Source organism: Chelonoidis abingdonii, chromosome 4, assembly GCF_003597395.2.
Source record: "Chelonoidis abingdonii isolate Lonesome George chromosome 4, CheloAbing_2.0, whole genome shotgun sequence".
Taxonomy (NCBI): domain Eukaryota; kingdom Metazoa; phylum Chordata; order Testudines; family Testudinidae; genus Chelonoidis; species Chelonoidis abingdonii.
This window is the reverse complement of record NC_133772.1, coordinates 44,268,198-44,287,063: the sequence shown is the minus strand read 5'-3', so window position 1 is coordinate 44,287,063 and position 18,866 is coordinate 44,268,198. Positions and strand designations below refer to the sequence as shown.

The window sequence follows — 18,866 nt, the reverse complement described above, 5'->3', positions numbered from 1 at the left end:
GGGGGGATTTTTCCCTTACCGGTAGACTCAGATTTCTGAGTCGTGGGGGGTCTTCCCAAAGGAAGTTGGGGAGGCCACAGAGGGGGTCCCCCAAGGAGTATTTGGGGAACCCAGGCTGATAAGAGCCTAAATCTTATCTGGTGGCAGCGAAGTAAAATCCAAGCTGGTAGTGAGCTTGGGGGAGGTTCAGGTAAGCACCCAGATTTTGGACGCTAACGTCCAGATCTGAGACAGACGTTTACCACAGCATATCTTCAAAAAAACAATCGAGTCTTGAAATGAAGACAGCAGGAGATAAAAAATTCACCATATCCCTTGATAATTTGTTCCAAAGGCTAATTGCGCTCACTGTTAGGAATTTATGCCTTATTTCTAATTTGAATTTATTTAGCTTTAGCTTCTAGACATTATTCATCTAGCAGAGAGAGGCAAAATAAGAAAGTACCTGGCATTTTCTCCCCATGAAGGTACTTAGATACTAGAATCAAGTATCTCATCTTTTTGCTAAGAAGAAAGAGCTCTTTAAGTCTTCCACTGTAAAGCATTTTCTCTAGCCCTTGAATAATTTGTGGCTCTTTTCTGTAACTTTTCCAATTTTTCAACATCTTTTTTTAAAGTGTGCACACCAGAACTACATGCAGTATTTTCCAGTCTCACCAGTGCTGTATACAGAGGTAAAATCACCTCTCTACTCCTTATCTTGTTTATGCTTCCAAAGATTACATTGGCCCTTTGCCACAGCATCACATGGGGAGATTATGTTCAGTTGTTTCTTTACTGTAGCACTTAAATCCTTTTCATAATAACTGATTTCCAGGAGACTGTTCTCCATTCTGTAGATATTGTCTGCATTCCTTGTTCCTAGATGTATAACTTTGCATTTGGCTTTGCAAAGTGCATTTTGTTTAAATGGGCTCAGCTAACCAATAAACACTAAAAGCAATAAATACATACAACAGTCTATAAATCTTTTTAACAGTACATTTAAATGTTGTATTTATTGTCCAATCTAAATCTTAAAATTATGCAAATAGAATTGCTACTTCAAACCTACTGTTTATTATGTACTTTAAATATTTTGCTATTAAAAGATTTTTACTCTTAAATGTGCTGTCATTTATGAATGAATATTTTATCTCTAATTTTGAAGGTTTTTTACTAATTGGGGACTGTGCTTTTTAAAATAATGCTATTAGAGCAATTCTGTTTTCTGGGGCTAAATATGTTGAGGTAGCCAGATTAATCATCTACTTTTTCCTGTCCTTGGACTGAACTGAAGAAGTGGTTAGTGACTATTTGTGGCTATGGGATTGTGTGTAATATCTCACATCCTTCAGTGATGACTTTTTTGTTGATTAAATTCACAAATTCTTTACCAAGGCCTCTTTTAGGCCTGTCTGCGTTAGTGTTTTAGCCACTGGTTTAGCTGCATCAATGTATGTATCTGTGCCAGTGCAAAATTATTTCACTAATTTCATAAGCTTAATGCTTCTAGGATCTCTTTTTCAGCCCATAGGGAGAAAGCATGTTACCAGACAGACCAGAATTTAATGCACTTCAGGTTTCAGTCCATTTATTAACTTTTGCTTTGAAGTACTATAATATTGAGGAATTGTTACACTATTAAGGGGTAAATAAAGCAAGAAAAATCTGAATTCCATCACTGCATCCTTGCATATTGTACTGGTATAGAGTAGTACAAATGATGTAGTAACATCCAATAAATAGATTCCTTTGCTATCTAGGCAATTGCCACAAATGTAACCCTTAGGTATATGTACATATCACAGTATGTATGATACACGGGTTAGAGCTGTGGTCCTTGGCCTGTGGGTGGCTTGCAGCCCAATCAACATACAGCTGCAGCCCATGTGACATCCTCAGGGACATACAGGTAGTGTATATTGTGTGGATGCACGACACATAGAGAGCTGCATATGTGGTCCACAATGGTAAATAGGGTGAGAACCACTGATTTAGAGGTTTATAAATGCTTCTCTATACTAGCTTGCTTATCATGATGCTTTGGCTAGAGCTGAAACTAAGTAACCTCAGCACCGTTAAAACAATGGCTTACTCCTTACTTTGATTACCAAGGCAGACAAGTATAGGTAGGGTAGGGAAAGCAATTTTTTTTTTTTTTTTCTGTTGGCTAGGAATCATACCCTCTTCTTAGATAAAGCTGAAACTAAACTAGATTCCCTGTTGTGCATGTTTTCTTAATGCACTGGAAGAAAAGAGTAGATTATTCATGTAACCCTTCTGCCCCTCTGAGTTGGCAGCAGCAAGGCCCGGATTCAGTATCCAGGGCTTCCGTTTCAATAACAGAATGCATAACCGGCTCGAGCCCCCACCCAGCGACCTGGGACACTTACACACCACCCCCTCAGGTGCCTCTAGGAGGCAATACTTCCCCTCTCGCAAGCACGGAGTCTAAATGTAGCAAAATCCTCTTAATAAAGGAGGAAAACAATGTGGCATCATATTGGAGAAACACCACAAACAGGATTATAACACAAACCATAAGCAAAAAACCCACTTCCAAGTACGTTTGGCAATGTCCTTTCCCCCTTAGGGTCTTAAGACCAATCACCCCAAACGTCTCTAGTCAGTGCCACCCCAGAGTTCAAAAGTTTATCTGCAGAGTTTTACCCCGCTCAGGTTGGGTGGAAATGGAGGGGGTGCCCACATAGGGTGGTAAGGGGCACCTTACGCGGTCCAAGGCCAACTGCTGTGCCTCTCCGTAGAGTTCTGCGGCAGCCTTCACCACCACCAGCTCCACTACAGCAGCTGTGCTGCTCCTCCAGCCAGCCCACGAGTCTCTCCAGCTGTCCCCGCAAACCGCTCCACTCCACTCACTGTTCCATGGGCTGCTCCAACATGCTGCAAACTGCTCCACTCTGCCAGCCACTTAGCAATAGGTCTTCAGGCTCCCCCACTAGTTAACACAGCACTCAGCGATTTCAGCTTGTAGTAGGGGAGCCCTGGTGCTGGTGCACCATTGGTCCAACATGAATTCAGTTCAGCAGCTTTTAGATGGACTCCTAATAGAATCAAAATTAGCTCTACTCTTTAACAGTAGGGAGAGGAGAAGGTGCAATTGCTGTTCTAGGCCCTCAAAAAGGGCCCATACCATCAGGTACACACACCAGTCCCCAACCTCTCTTAATTCACTGGGTTTTGGAACCCATGTCCTTTGTCTAGCAAGTACTACTTAACTGAGGTGGAGTCATTTCTGTCATAAAGCAGTCTCATAGTTGCTGATTCACATAATCAGGGTGACAGCTTTATTCTTCCTGCCTCAATAATAAAGAAATTGGGGATCCCAGAGCTGTCAAAATAACCATCCCAGGCTGCTGTGGGCTATGCTAGGTGAGGTGGGTGTGCCAATGCAAATACCTGAAATTCTTTCCACACCCCCCATAATTCACCACCCGATGTTAGGGTAGAGCTCATCCTGACTCTGCTTACATTCAAATCCAGATTTGTATTTAACTTTTCACAGAAGAACAGGGAAGCTGTCATTCTAGAACAGAGTAGTTCCTATTTTGCTAGCAATGACCCTGGCAGGCTGGATCCTTCTGAGTGCAGCAGAACCTGAGTGCAGCTGCACTGCATCTAACTCCTCTGTATTTTAATTATGGTCCATCTATCCATTTGACTTCTAGCTGTATTAATTTGCAGCTATGTAATATGAACCCAGGCTTTCAGCAGGATCTGCAGAATTGAAGTATTCCTGCAGTGCTAGGGCTGCCTACCACAGTGCTTTTCTGTGCACAAACTATCTAGAGTCAGCCAAGTGCTTTCTACAATTCAGTCTCTATCTGCTCTTATCTTAAGCTCCTTATGGCAACTATGTCATTATTATAGCAACCATGATAGCATGGGTAAATTAAATGAATAAAAACTAGAATCCTTGTGTGATTTTATCCCAACTCTTATGATAGTTGGTGTTTTCCTTAAAACCTCCGCCCCCAGAGTCTTCTGATTCAGAGTCTCCTACCTTCTGTTTTAAAATACGTGCACGTTTCTAGCTTTTGTGGTTGCAGAGAGAAGCTGCCTTGCGCGTGTGACCTGAGGGTGCCTTAAGGCTCAGCAGCCAGAAGGCAAATAAAGGGAACCCACGATTTATTATTTGCAACTCATTATTTTATGCCAATATCAAGGTTTGGGGGCCGAGGACAGGGTAGGGTGACCCGATGTCCCAATTTTAGAGGGACAGTCCTGCTTTTCAGGTCTTTCTCTTATATAGGCTCCCATTACCCCACATCCCATTCGTGTTTCACACTTGCTGTCTGGTCACCCTGCGGGGGGGGGGGGGGGGGATGACTCATGGTGTTCAGCATGCCAGTGGGTGGCAGCACTACCAACCCTGCAGAGAGCATGGCCTCCTGGCCCTGGTGTGTGCAGGTCCCTCCCCCATTAGCTCAGTGGGGCGGGGAAGCACTTGCAGGGACTGGGGAGCAGGGTGACCTTTGCCAGCCCCCCCAATCTTTGCAGGGACCAAGCAGAGGGAGGGGGAGGAGCCCCACAAGCCCCGCCTCCCAGTGCTGGGCCAGGGAGGGAAGGATCTTGCGAGCCCCGCCCCGGGAAGGGGGGGGCGGCAGCTGGCCAGGACAGAGACAGGAAAGGTCACTCCCATTCGCGCACGCGCACTAAGCTCTAGTACCGCCAGCTGGGCCGCTTCCGTCACGTGACTCCGGCGGCTTCGGAGGAGCGTTCTTCCCGTTGCCCGGTTACCCTGCGGCCACCGGAAGTGGCGTAGAGAGGCGGAGCGATGGTTTTCCGTCCGGACGCGATCTTGCATCAGCCTGTGAGAGGAGTCGGATAGACGCGGCAGAGTGAAGTAGAAGGAGGGAGCGGGATGGCGGCAGCCGGCGGGGAGCCCAGTAAGTGCCGGGTCCCGGGCTCGGGTGAGTGCGGCCCCTTTAAGGCCGCTCCACGTGCAGGCCAGAGGGGGGTGTTGTATCTCGGTGTCCCATCGGGCAGGTGCGCCGTGCCATGGCAACGGGTCACCGCGTCCTGGCGCCTGGTGCCCTGCCAGAGCCGTGTGTCCTGGCGTCCTCGCCGCCCGGTGCTGGGGCTGCACAGTGATGTCATCGTGCCCTGCTGTAGCAACGTGCCGTGATGTCATTGCACCCATAGCCGGGTGTAATGATGTCACCGCCACCTGCTGTCACTGTGGCTTATGATGTCACAGCCTCCTGGTGCAGCAGGGTGTCATGATGTGCCACCAGTGCCCGGCTCTGGGTCATCCCGAGGCGTAACTTTGCCCTAATGTGCCGTGGCAGCTCTGTGTTATCCTAGCCCCGAATCAAAACGTTGCTGTGCTGGGATGTCCCCTTGCTTCTGCAGTACCTGGAATACCCTGTTATAAACTGAGATGAGCCTACAAAGGCCAGGACTGTGGCAGGTGTTCTAGCCGTGGTTTGTGACATCAGATGTTTACTTTTTTTCTAATATGTCAGGCAGGGGCAGTATGAATTGTGTGCTGTTTCAGGATCGCTAAGACCTAGTTTAGCTCTTGTGAAGGTCACTCGGGTATCTTCCTGCTATATAAATCAGCAGTAGTGAGATACAAAGTCTTATCGTTGTTGGGACTGAGAAATGTAAAGATACTGGATTTAAAGATACAGCTTTCAAAGGCTCGAATGGGATTTAGTTACCTAACTACCCTAGGTGCCTAGCTGTTGTTTGTCCCTTTGAAATTGCACCTTGGAAGGTTAGAGAAGATGCTATCGTGTAACAAGTCATATGGATCCTAAGCTTCCGAGGCAAGTGTGTTGGGTTAGTGGTAGCACAGTGAGATGACTTATTATTGTACAAGGCAAAACTTGGGATACCAACAATACAAGCCTGAATTACCATTACTGATTTGTAAGTGGCAGGGAAACCCTGTCATATAGGTTAAATATCCTTACATTCCCAAGTTGTCCCTTCTCCTTTGTTTCCTAAAATTGCATTCTTTCCTGTTCATTAATCATAGTACTGTATGTCAATGGGACAGACTCTTTTAATGATGAGCTCTACAGGTTATAAGAATCGGTGCAATATGGGGTTTGGTTTGAGGCATAAACTTGGCACACATGATTGTGTTTAAAAGCGAAGGAGTGACAGTCTGCATTCCAGACCCCTTACATAAGACCTGTTCTACAGAGTATCTCCGACACTCTCCCCATGTGAGCTATATTATGGTACTTTTTGTGCCCCTTATGTTTCAGGAAGCCTCCTCTCCGAGAGAAGGTTTTAAATAAAAATGTTTGGTTTTGTAAGAAGAGTTTTTTTCAGCCAACATTACCAGAAAGTCTTGCATAGTAGGATTGCCATGCTTAAATATGGGGCATGGATATGCAGGACATTGCTAATTAATATGGGAGCAACAGCTGAGGTTCTCTTGGAGTAATATAAGGTGTTCTATCTGGGGAGCATCTGGTATACTTCTGAAAACACCAAGTTTTTTTTTTAAAAGCAGGGTTTATTTTAGCAGAACAATTCAGAGTTTTGTGCTTTTAAGTTTTATTTACTATGTATATTGTAGTGCAGCCCCATTGTGCAAGGCACTGTACAAACATAAAACAAAGTGATGGCCCCTGCACACTTAGTGAAAATATTACCAGTAGTTCTGTTTTACAAATAAGAATAATTTTCTCATATGTACCAAGTGGCTGCCAGTAGGCCTCTTCTTTTTCTGATTTATTTTCAATAGCTTAAAAAAGAAGAATTGAAATATGAAGGCATGAGCTTTCTTGAAAACTTTTGGTTCAGTTTATTATAAGGTCTACCAGTATTACTTATTGCTTAAAAGTCCACTGTTGAGTTCTTTAAAATTTAAGTTTTGTTTACTTCAGAATATATATTTGCATAGTCTAATATTATTAAACATTTTTTCATGAATTTTTGTTTTGAATTTAAGTATTCTCCTCCAGTGTTCCACCAAAGTACTGTAACTTCAGGTAAGTCTATGCTGCACATGCCTTTTTGGTGGTGTCTAGAATACATACACTACTTGCCAACATAGCACGAGTATAAATAGCAGTGTAGATGGTGAGGCACTGCTTAGGCAAATGGAGTACAGGCATGCCTGAGCCCTGTGGGTGTGTACTCGGCTGTATTCCTGCATGACTCTCTACAGCCCAAGCAGTGCCTCTCTATCTATGGGCCTATTTTTAGTGATGTAGAGTTCCGCTACCTCCCCACTGTTGGAGCCCTTTTCTGGGGCAGGAAGCTGCTAGAGACTTTTCCCACCACAGGGGAAGGTGCACAGAGTGAGGGAGCTGCTGGAGACTTTCTCCACAGCTTCCCCTCTGCCAGAGCCTTTCATCAATGCATGTAACTACACACCGCAGTGTGTACGCGGTCTGCTTTTCACTGTGGCATGTAACTGCACATATCCTGCAGGCTGCTGTAAGTGGTGTGCAGTGTAGAGGTAACCTTTGTATTAGTTCATGAGAATTGGAAAGTGAAACTGACTAAAAAACACAAATGAAACTGACTAAATTAGCTCCTGCTTTTTTGAGCCTTCCATCTTACAATCCCTATTGCCAGAAAACAGTTTATGCCCCCAATGTACATCATTTACACTGAAATATCATCTGTTTGTCTGAATGAATTTCTATACCCTCCATTCTATTTGTGTACATTCTTTAATCCAGCAGTTGAAAAATTGTAATGAAAATGTAGTAAGCCAGACACACAGTCTACTCATCCACCTTTACCATATGGCTGAGGATAGTGGGAGGGAGGAGGGGGAAATGACTCGCCTCTGATGAGCAGCATTTTTGCAAGGCTCTTGTTATTTTTCAGTGACCAAGATGAATAATATGCAAAATGTAAACAGGCAGCAGACATGGTGAACAAGTAATCTGAAGTGGTGTTAGTAATACAGCAAATTATACTTTTACAAATTTTATGAATCTGTCTGAATATTTGTAATCATTTCCTATTGCCAATGCTTTTGCAGACAGCAACCTTCTCTGTAGCAGAGATTCTCAAACTGTGTCTATTTGACTTGTACAAATCACTGACAATGTTAGAGGAACTCCATTGAATGTGCTGAGCCCAAAATAGCTGGTATTCCATTGAAGTAAGAGATCCCCATGTATTTGTGGGTGGTTACTCTTTTCCTCTCTGTCCTTTCTGTCTCTGCTGTGCTGACAATGCTTTTGACAGCAGAAAGGCCTTAGAGAGAGAAAATGCACTTTGTGGGATTCTTGTCTTACAAAAGTGAGAAACTGATGACACTGGTATCATTTTAAGTAAAGCTATCTAACTGATGAATTGCATAACAAGATTTCAAGGTAGTTGTTTTTAATCTTTCATGTAAATGGTATGTAGAAATTAATATATCTTAGTCATCGGCTTTGTGTCTTATTTCAACATTCCATACAAGGTCACAATGTCATATAGCATTAGGTGGCATAATTTTCCATATATGGAAAGTAGAACACATTGACAGTTATATCACATGGAGGGTTCATACAACTATATTACTTAGCATACCAAAAAGTAGCGCTTTATTAGTCTCTGCAGAGTAGCTAAGTGGTGCTAAATTTTTTAATACTGGGAAAATTTCAAATTTCCCACATATTAATAGTTAGAAAAATAAGAATTTGTAAAAAATTATGTTGTGTCTCAACTACTGATGTTCAAAGTATATATTTAAAAAGAGAGAGCTACCATTGGTGACTTAATAATTGCCAATGGATCATTCCAATCAGATGAGTTTTAATCCTGTGTTCAGTGCTTCTGCAGCATTCTTGTTCTTCTGTAGAGAAGAAGCTGCCTATCATGTTGAATTTTAATAGATTATTTGATTTTTTTTTTCAGTATGGACATTAATATGTTAGGGAATAGGATGGTGGGCTTTTTTCATTGTGGTGTAAATCAAATTTGAACTTGGTACACTGATTTTTTTTTTAATTAAAAAAATAGTTCAGGCTTTAAATGGGTGTGGTGGTTTGTTTTGTTTTTTTGCTTGAAAAGTTCTGATCACTGCAATCTGAAGTGTTCTATCTGTACAAAAGATATGGCATGAAACCTAGCAGTGCAATCATTCCCATTCTGCCCCACTAATATGCTTCAACCTTGTTCTGGAAGGATCACGTCTAAGTTTGAGAGAGGGATGTTTTATTCTTTGTGTTAATTCACTTGTACTTTGTATAATTCACTGGGACTGCCACCAAAAATAGTAAATGTGGAGGTGACTTCTGGTATAGCTGTTGACCCCCAGGATGAACCAGAGAGAGACCAGTGTATTTTATATGTCAGCAAACAATTATTAGATTGTAATGACTGTTGAATTTTGGCTGAATTTGAGACAGTAACCTAACAGTAAAATACTGTAACTTATTAGCAATCCCCTAAGTCATCTAGAATCCCTTGCATTCAGAAGGACGCATGTGCTTTTGTATCTCTCAGTTAGCTGATGCGTTTGTGTAAACAGAAGACTCAGGATACTATACAACTTCCCTTTCCAAATAGTTTCAGGGTGTGGAGGAAAAAGATCATTACTCAGACTTACCAAGTCTCCTTAAATTACTTAAAGTTCATACCTGCAATAATACTTGTCAAAAAGAGTGCTGCCTCCTTTGCAATAACTTAAGAGGTTTTTTGAAACTTATGTATTGTGATATGAATCTTTCTCCTAAGGAGTGTGTTGTTTTCCTGATCATTCATACATACAATAAATATATCATGGAGCTCATCTGGCAATTCAGATTTCAAACAGATTGACCAGTTACCATCTTACATTAATGAATGTTTCATTTTGTAAGCATCTACTAGAGATAAGAATAAATATTCCAATATTTACAAACATGAACCATTTAGAGAGAAATTAAATTTATTGGCCAATCTTAATCCCATTTATAAGATTGCACATATTGTCTAGTTAAAACTACACATATCCATTTTTCTTTTTACTACTTATCCACCATGGATAATACTGCATTGACTTAAATTTGAGGATGATTTTTTTTAATGCATTGAGCTGACTCTTAGAGAGAGAGAGAGAGAGAGAGGTATGCAAAGCAACTGTTGTGACTGTGGTTTTTCTGTCACCGGTTCTGTTCATTGCACTGAACTTTAAACATCTGGCATTAAATCCTGTGTATATTTTAAAGGGTCAAATATACTTGTTATCCCACTAGCATTTATACATCATTCCTCTACATTACTGTCTTCTCGAAAGGTTGTTTGTTGTAAATAGGCAGTACATGCAGTATTAGATATGGTTTTAGAAGTGTAATTGACTAATATTTTCCTCTTTGTTTTATAATTCTAACTGCCATTGTTCTGCATTGCTTCCAGTCATTCGCAGGGACCAAATGAGCAGCTGAAATATATTCCATTAAAGTGAAACAGTTATTTCATTCCTCGTATGAAATGGGCCACACGCAAAATCTCAGTCTCAGCTGATAATACTTACACATATATGGAAGAATCCCCCCACACACACCTCCGGAGTTCCTACAGCCACTTGTAACTATTGCTTTTCCTTTCAAAAGCCGTGCTGTGGCAATAAGCTTAGTGCTACACAAGCTATATGGAAACTTCCCTTGTAGAACAAGATTACCATACTGTCTTAGAAGTAAAAAATTGGTTTAGTGGCCTGGAACATGGGATTTGGAGATAGGAACTCGTGTGTTCCAATCCTGGCACTGACACCAACTCATTGTATGATCCTGAGTACATATTGATTTTTCCTTTTCACTTACATACCTCACGAGACAGTTCATTAATATTTGTACATTTTGAACATGGAAAGCACTACAAAGTCTAAGTTGTTAGGGCAAGATTTAAGGCTGTGTGTACTAATGTGAGTGCTAGCACAGATTTTGTAAATGCCACTGAGAGCAAATCACAATGCTTTCTATACAGCAGTGGTTCTCAAACCTTTTTTTTTTTTTTCATGGACCATTTGAAAATTGGTGAAGGTCTCAGCGAACCACTTAATGATCTTTCCAAGTGTGGTTTGTACCATTAGCTAACTATTGTAAAGCGCTTTGGATAAAAGCACTATATAAAAATAACTTAATGATAAATTTTTTTTGTTCTACAAATAAAAGCACACAAGTCATATTTTAATATCAGTAGTCTTCCCTTTGTAATGTGATGGATGTGCCCTTTCTCCTTCACTTCAGCAGCTCCTGAGCTGGGGCTGGGAAGAAGGGCTGGGGGGGTCTCTTCCCCTGCCATAGCAGCCACAGAACTGAGGCTGGGAAGGAGGGCCATCTCTCCCTGGCAGCTGCAGCCCTGGAGCTGGGGAAAATTGCTTCTTTCTATGGCTGCTGCAGCCCTGCACATCCCAAATTCCCCCCACCCCCTCTTCTTACCCCACTGCCCCCTCCCATCTACCCTCTATTTCCCCCAAGGCCACCACCTCACTTTACATATGAGTCTTCTCCAGGGTCCAGGCACCTAATTAGTGGAGCCACGCCTGCACGGCTTCACTAATTAGGTGAGTGGCTCTTCATTCTCTTGTGTGCGGCCACTCAGGCATGCAGTTTAGAGGGAACTGTCCATGGAGCTTGTGAATCACTGGTGGTCCATGCACCGTAGTTTAAGAACCTCTGCTATACAGTACCTTATTGTGAATGTCCCTCCCAAACCGCAAAACTTCTCCCTTTGTAAATATGCTATGCTCTTTTAAGTATAAGTTACTTAGTGCTTGTAAAATAAACTGTATAAAACAAAGCCTGTTTTACATTTGCATGATGGAAGATGAGCTGAGTAAGTCATAGGAAAGAATGGGGAAACATGTGGGGTAGTCTACCATCTCTTCTGTCAATTAATAGAACTGCTGTTCATTTTAATGCACAGGGCCAGCTCCCGGCACCAGCACAGGAAGCAGGTGCTTGGGGCAGCCAATGGAAAGGGACAACACGTCTGGGTCTTTGGCAGCTCTTCGGCAATTCGGCAGCGAGTCCCTTGGTCCCTCCCGGAGGGAAGGTCTGGCCGCCGAATTGCCGCCGAAGAATGAAGCAGCACGGTAGAGCTGCCACCGAAGTGCCGCCGACCGCGGCTTTATCTTCCCCTCCCTCCTCCCTTCACCTCTTGGGGCAGCAAAAAAGCTGTAGCCCTTTCTGTTAATGTATATTACATACACATTTGAGGAAAGAAACTGATGCAGGGGACATTCAGGTAGTAGCACCAATGGCTGTAATTTAACATTCTGCAAACACTTGTAGTCAGAGCAAGTAGAGGAAAGTGGGCATCAAATTAGGACCCCACACATAAGCCCCAGTCCTGCAAAGATTTAAGTATACTTTTATAGATTTAAGTACAACCTTTATATGTTGTGAGTAACTCCATTGACATTAATATGACTACTCATGGTGCATAAAGTTAATCATTCATGTGTAAATCTTTGTGGGATGATGGCTTTAGTGGGCTAAGAGGGTGAAGTGCTGATTAAGCCCACTAGACATGGAAGATCCTCTATAACTGTTATAAATTGTATTTTTGTTTTCATGCAAAAGACCTGGGTCTGTGCCTTTGTCTCTGAGCCATGATTTCCCCCTGAAATTTACCATGGAAAAACAATAGTCCTAATAATATATAATATATTTTAAAGGCCATTTATAACAGCCTTTTACAGTTGTTCGTTACATTTGATAAAATATTTTTCCCTCAAATTTGCTGTCAATTTCTAGTATACATCTGGTTGTTTCAATGATATTATTTGCCCTACTAGCTTTGGGTATATTTTTGGTCACAATATGCCTTTTTTACTTTAGTTCTGACCATATGTCCTCTGCCTCTGTCTTTGCAGCTTCCAACTACAGTTTCATTCTGAGCATTAGTGAAGAGGAAGCCAGGCTGAAGGCTTTGGACAAGTACCTCAGCACTCGTAGTTATATCCAGGGGTTCACATTTTCACATGCAGATGTGGAAGTATTCAGACAGTTTTCAAGGCCACCTATGGACCAGCATTTCCATATTGTTCGGTGGTACAGGCACATAGAAGCAATCTATGGTGGCAGCAATGAAAAAATTGAACCTTGTAAACTTCAAACAAGTGAGTAGTGACATGGACTTGGTGGGAAACTTACAGATTAGTAGACATTTTGTTTATATATTTATTTTGATTGCAGAGAACCTCAACAGCTGCCTACCCATGCAATGGGTGATTTTACACAATATTAAATTTCACAATATCAAAACAATATTTAAATCCCAATCAACAGGCTGCATACTCTCTCTAATAATCAAACCACCAGCAAATATGCAAATAAACCCTTCAATCTCCCCTTATCCTCAAATGCCCAAGGAAGAAAAGGATGGCCTTTGGAAAGTGTCCAGAAGTATGACAAATCTGGGATCTGGCAGACTAAGGGGGAAAGCAAATTCCAGCATTAGAATCACAGGACTGGAAGGGACCTCAAGATGTCATCTAGTCTAGACCCCTGCACTCATGGCAGGACTAAGTATTATCTAGACCAGAGGTAGGCAACCTATGGCACGCGTGCCATCAATTTTTAATGGCATGCTAGGGCCTGCCGGGACCCCAGTGTTCCATTAAAAGTCCTGCTGACGCAGCAAGCTGCAGGGTCTGCGCTCCTGGGCTGGAGTGCCAGGCCAAGCGCAGCAAGCCACCGGCCCCTCCCATGCCTTCCCCATGAGCCATGTGGCCGCGCACAGCACTCTGGGGGCCAGGGCTGCGCCCTCCTATGGGGCAGCGTTTGGCTCTGTGGGGAGGGAAAGACACTCCCCACTGCTCCGAAGTCCCCTGCTGCACGCAGCCCTGCCCCACCCCTCAGAGTGTTGCGCATGCGGCGGCGGGGCTCCGGGTCAGCGAGGAGCCTGATTGTAAGGGGTCTGGATCTGGGTGGGGGGGAGGGTTGGATAAGGGGTGGGAGCAGTCAGGGGACAGGAAGCAGGGTGAGTTGGATGGGGGGGTGGGATCCCGGGGGGGTGGTTGGGGCATGAGTCTCTGGAGGGGGCAGTCAGGGATTGGAGGAGTGGATGGGGCATGGGAGTCCTGGGGTCTGTTAGGGGGTTCAGGGTGGATAGGGGTCAGGGCAGTCAGGGGACAGGGAGCAAGAAGAGTCCTGGGGGAGCAGTTAGGGTGGGGGGTTCTCTGAAGGAGGTGGTCAGGGGACAAGGAGCTGGGGGGGTTGGGAGTTTGGGGGGCTGTTCGGAGAGGGATGGTGGGGAGGGGTTGGGCAAAGGGAGCAGGGGGCGTTATAAATGGGTCCAGAAGGGTCGGGGGTCTCTGTCAGGGGCGGGGAGCGGTTAGATAAGGCAGGGGAGTCCAGGGGTTCTCTCTGAGTTTGGGGGTGTGATAAAGAGTTGGGCACGTCAGAGGACAGGTAAGGTAGGGTCCTTAAGTGCAGTCAGGGGCATGGGCAGGAGGTTAGATAGGGGTGGGTCCCAGGAGGGGTATCGGGACCAGGAGCAGGGGTGAGTTGGGTCCGGGGGGATGGGCAGTCACCCAGACCTGGAGCCCTAACCCCCCGCACCCGCGCAACACACCCAGCCTGAGCCTACCTCCTCACCACACCCCGCCCAGGCCCCTGCCCTGAGACCTGTACCACCAGCCCTGTTACGCCTTACCCACCTGCATGACCTAGAACCCTGATTCTGGCACCCCACAGCTACCCAGTCCCCTAACCCTGACACCTGCACCCACTCATCTGTGTCAAAAAAAAAAAAAAAAAAAAATCTAGCCAGCGTCTGCCCGACTCTTGCACTTACTCCATATCCCATGCACTCCAGCACATCCCCATCCCCACTCCTGAGGCACCAAATGGGAGCCCGCACCCACATCACGATTCTCAACAACTGCCACTACTAACAAGACCAAAAAAATTGGGGGAAAAAGGGCCCCCTAACCCCACAGGGGTAATGCTCCCACACCCAAACCTCCTGCCCCAACCCTGAGCCCCCTCCCTCATTCTAGCTCCTAGCCAGACCCTTCACCCCCAGCCCTGTGCTCGGTCCACTCCCACCCTCAGCTCAGTGCAGAGAGAGGAAGAGAATGCGCCAGAACCAGCGACAAGGTAGGTACTCACTGTATGTGGGCAGGGCCGGGACCCCAGACTGGCAGCGGGCTGAGCGGGTCCGGCAGCCGGGATCCTGGCTGGCAGGAGCTGGCAGATGGAACTCCTGAGCGGCAGTGGACTGAGCCACTCAGCCCACTGCCAGTCTGGGGTGCCGGCTGCTGGCCCCACTCAGCCCACTGCTAGTCGGGGGTTCTGGCTGCCAGACCCTTCCCAGCTGGGGTCCCAGCTGCAGGCCCCACTCAGCTCGCTGCCATCCTAGATGAACAGAACCCCAGACCAGCACCGGGCTGAGCGGGCTGGTGGCGTAAGATCAATATTTTAATTTAATTTTAAATGAAGCTTCTTAAACATTTTGAAAACCTTGTTTATTTTACAATACAACACTAGTTTAGTTATATAATAGATAGATTTGTAGAGAGAGACCTTCCAAAAACATTGAAATGTATTACCGGCACGCAAAACCTTAAATTCGAGTGAATAAATGAAGACTCGGCACACCACTTCTGAAAAGTTGCTGACCCCTGATCTAGACCATCCCTGACAGGTGTTTGTCTAACCTGCTCTTAAAAATCTCCAGTGATCTTTCTGGGTTCAGAAGTTTAGCTGATTGGTCTGTAATTCCCCGGGTTGTTCTTATTTCCCTTTTTATATATTGGCACTATATTTGCCCTTTCCCAGTCTTCTAGAATCTCTCCAGTCTTCCAAGAGTTTTCAAAGATAATCGCTAATGGCTCAGATATCGCCTCAGTCAGCTCCTTGAGTATTCTAGGATGCATTTCATCAGTCCCTGGTGACCTTGAAGACATCTAACTTGTCAAAGTAATTTTTAACTTTTTCTTTCCCTATTTTAACCTCTAATGCTAACTCTTTTTCATTGGCATTCACTATGTTAGATGTCCAATCACCACCAACCTTCTTGATGAAAACTGAAACTAAGAAGTCATTAAGCACCTCTGCCATTTCCACATTTTCTGTTATTGTTTTTCCCCCTCATTGAGTAGTGGGCCTACCTGTCCTTGGTCTTCCTCTTACTTCTGATGTATTTGTAGAATGTTTTCTTGTTACCCTTTATGTCTCTAGCTAGCTGAGAGCACCTTGCCACCAGTTTCCCCCACCTGTATGTCACGGAAGTTAGGTATCTCTGCAGATCACAACTGTGGAAGAGGTGGTCCCTTGGATAATTAAATGCCATCGAGTTTAGGAGTTAAAAGGGGAAACCAAGCATCTTGAACTCCACCTGGAAATCCACAGCCAATTAGTGCGGTTTCAGTGGCACTGTGTTATGTGCTTCTGGCATGAGGCTTCACTTAAACAGATGCCAAGTTCGTTCTACATTAGCTGAAGTTTCCAAATGTTCTCAAGGCATAGCTCCATGTAGAATGTATTACAGTAACCTAGTTTCAAGATGGCAAAATCATGGATAAATGTGGCAAGGTCCATGGTAGGATACATGTGGCTGTTTCTGTCAGATGGACAGAAAATTGGGTGCCATTAGTATACTGAAGATATCAAAGCACTTGGCTCCTTACGAAATCTCCTGGTAACCTTATGTTCACATAAATAAGAACAAAATGGAACCCGTCAATACCTCGTGCGACAGGGCCCTTGGAGCTCACAATTGCTATCACTATCCTCTGAGTCCTTCCAAATTAAAAGGAGTAAAAAACACTCCAGATTGACTCCATCTGTTCCTGCTAGGTGATCGGAGATGTGTCACTAGCAGTGTAACACACACTCCAGATTACATCATTAGCAAATGACCACAAAGTTCTACACTGGGTATAGCTAGTAATGTGGCGTAATTGATGGATCCAGAGGTATTTGAAATAGTGAAGCTATTTCTTTATTTGTTTTGTTTGATAGTTTCTCTGCTTACAGGAATCAATTATCAGTGTTTTTAATAATAATAAAAAACCTCATCATTAGGTATAAGACACTGTCATAGATCCACAGGATCAGTGCTATACCTCAAGCTTTGGATCAGTCTCTTGGAGGAACACCTTCAATGTGATAGCCCCAGGGACTCTCATTCTTCCTTAAAGGTAGGCCATACAGCCTCACCATCTCCTGAGACTGAACTGCTTGGGCTTCAGCGCTTCTGCATCACACCTCTGATGCATCACATCCTTCTGAACAGGTCCAACTGAGATAGACTCTGGGTAAGGGACTTGAATGTTTTTCAGGGATTAATGCACGTCACACAGTATTTTCAGTGACACTCAAACTGTGATTTCAAAACAGTAGGGTTTATTAGTCAACTGGATGCACAGCTCTGGAAGTCCTTAGGTTAGCATAGAGATATAAAGGCTAAATCATAGTCCATTCTGGTCAGCCCAGCACAATTCACCAGTCAAGCTGTAGTGAACTCCATTTTCAGGCTCTATATTTCTCTCTGACTTCCTTTCTTAGTCTGTTCCCAGGGTAGCAATGCAAAGTAAGGGGGAAACAGGCTCATATAAGAGTCGTAAAAAATATTACCAAAAAATCCTATTCTGTCACAGATGTATACAGTTTTTGTTTTGACTGTGTGAGGGTCCACTCAATTGGAGCCATTCAGTTTTTTTACAAAGAGTTACAGATTTTATATGTTGTACAAGTTTATAGTAATGTAAACCATGTTATAAACTGAGTAAATGATCATTTCTGAAAAGAATGTAGCTTTTCCTTGGTAATTAAACAATTACTGTTTGTGTGAGGAAATTTAAACTGGTTAATCTAGGTTATTGTGTTACCTCTTGGGAGTTTGTCATTCTTCTCTGATGCTTTCCTATGCACCAGCTGCCCTTAAACAAATGTTTTATGGTGAGGTCCCTGCTCAAGAAGTCATGTAATAATTATTATATTATTCATAGTACTTAGCTCTTGTACAATGCTTTTCAATAGCTAGATGTTAACACCCAGTCTTTTTTGATCAAGGTTATTGAGAAAGTGGTGTTGAATTAACCCCGGTAGCATCCTGTCGTCATATGTGTTATGCATGTCTACCAGTCTGGTATTAGTTGTTAGTCTGGCACAGACAAGATTGGTTTTGTTGGCTGATTTCCACCTACCAACAGACATAATGAAGGTTCTTGGGCTGATTTGTTGGCTCGGGCAGTAGTCTTTGATAGCACTAACTATAAGTCTTTGTTGATTCACCCAGAGTTTTATGGGTGGCGATAGGATAGCCCTTCCATAGGTTTGTGCCTTTCTGTCTCAGAAATCTTACAGGGAGGTAATGAATCTGCCTTCTCCTGAAGTCTACTGTTAAAGATGTATATCTGGCTGCTGGTTAGATAGTGAGATATTATGTCTTACAGTGTCCAATAGGCAGATAAGGAGATGCAGCGCTGCATCTCCTTTTCATAGAAAGTGGATATTGCTGTTTGTATTGTCCTAGTGTCTAATAGAGCTAGGGATGTAGATGAGAACAAACTCACTTAGGCTCAACCTAGAGAAGACCAAAGTGATGGGAAGAAGCATTTAGATGAATGGGCTGGGACCTTACATTGATCTCTTATTGGACGTGTATGTTTGAACTTTGCCATTATAGTCTATATATATATATATATATATATATATATCATTGCTCCTGGATCATGAGCTGACAGCTTTGGCACATAGGACCTTTTTTTTCCTTCTATGATTAATTTGGCTGTTGCCTTCACCACAGTAACCCATGTTGTTGTACCCTTTGTAAATCTAAGAGTAAACACTTGTTTTCTGGTATTTGGTCTCATTTATGGATAGGCAGGTTTTGTACTTGAGGTCTGTGTTAACTTGCATCTCATTTACAGTAAAATACGTAGAACTAATGATATAGCTCAGTGTACAGAATACAGATTAAATATTTTATCCTTGTCTGGGACAGGGTATTAAATT

At 43.6% G+C, this 18,866-nt stretch overlaps 1 protein-coding gene across 1 annotated transcript in view; it reads left to right on the top strand.

Annotated features, from left to right (window-relative positions):
• The first annotated feature begins 4,765 nt into the window (after nt 1-4,765).
• The window catches only part of CARS1 (cysteinyl-tRNA synthetase 1), a 57,009-nt gene continuing 42,908 nt past the window's right edge, over nt 4,766-18,866 (top strand). Inside the window, 2 exon segments of the mRNA XM_075065103.1 lie at nt 4,766-4,889; nt 12,773-13,018. Coding sequence (XP_074921204.1) covers nt 4,865-4,889; nt 12,773-13,018 — 271 coding nt within the window. The 5' untranslated portion in view covers nt 4,766-4,864.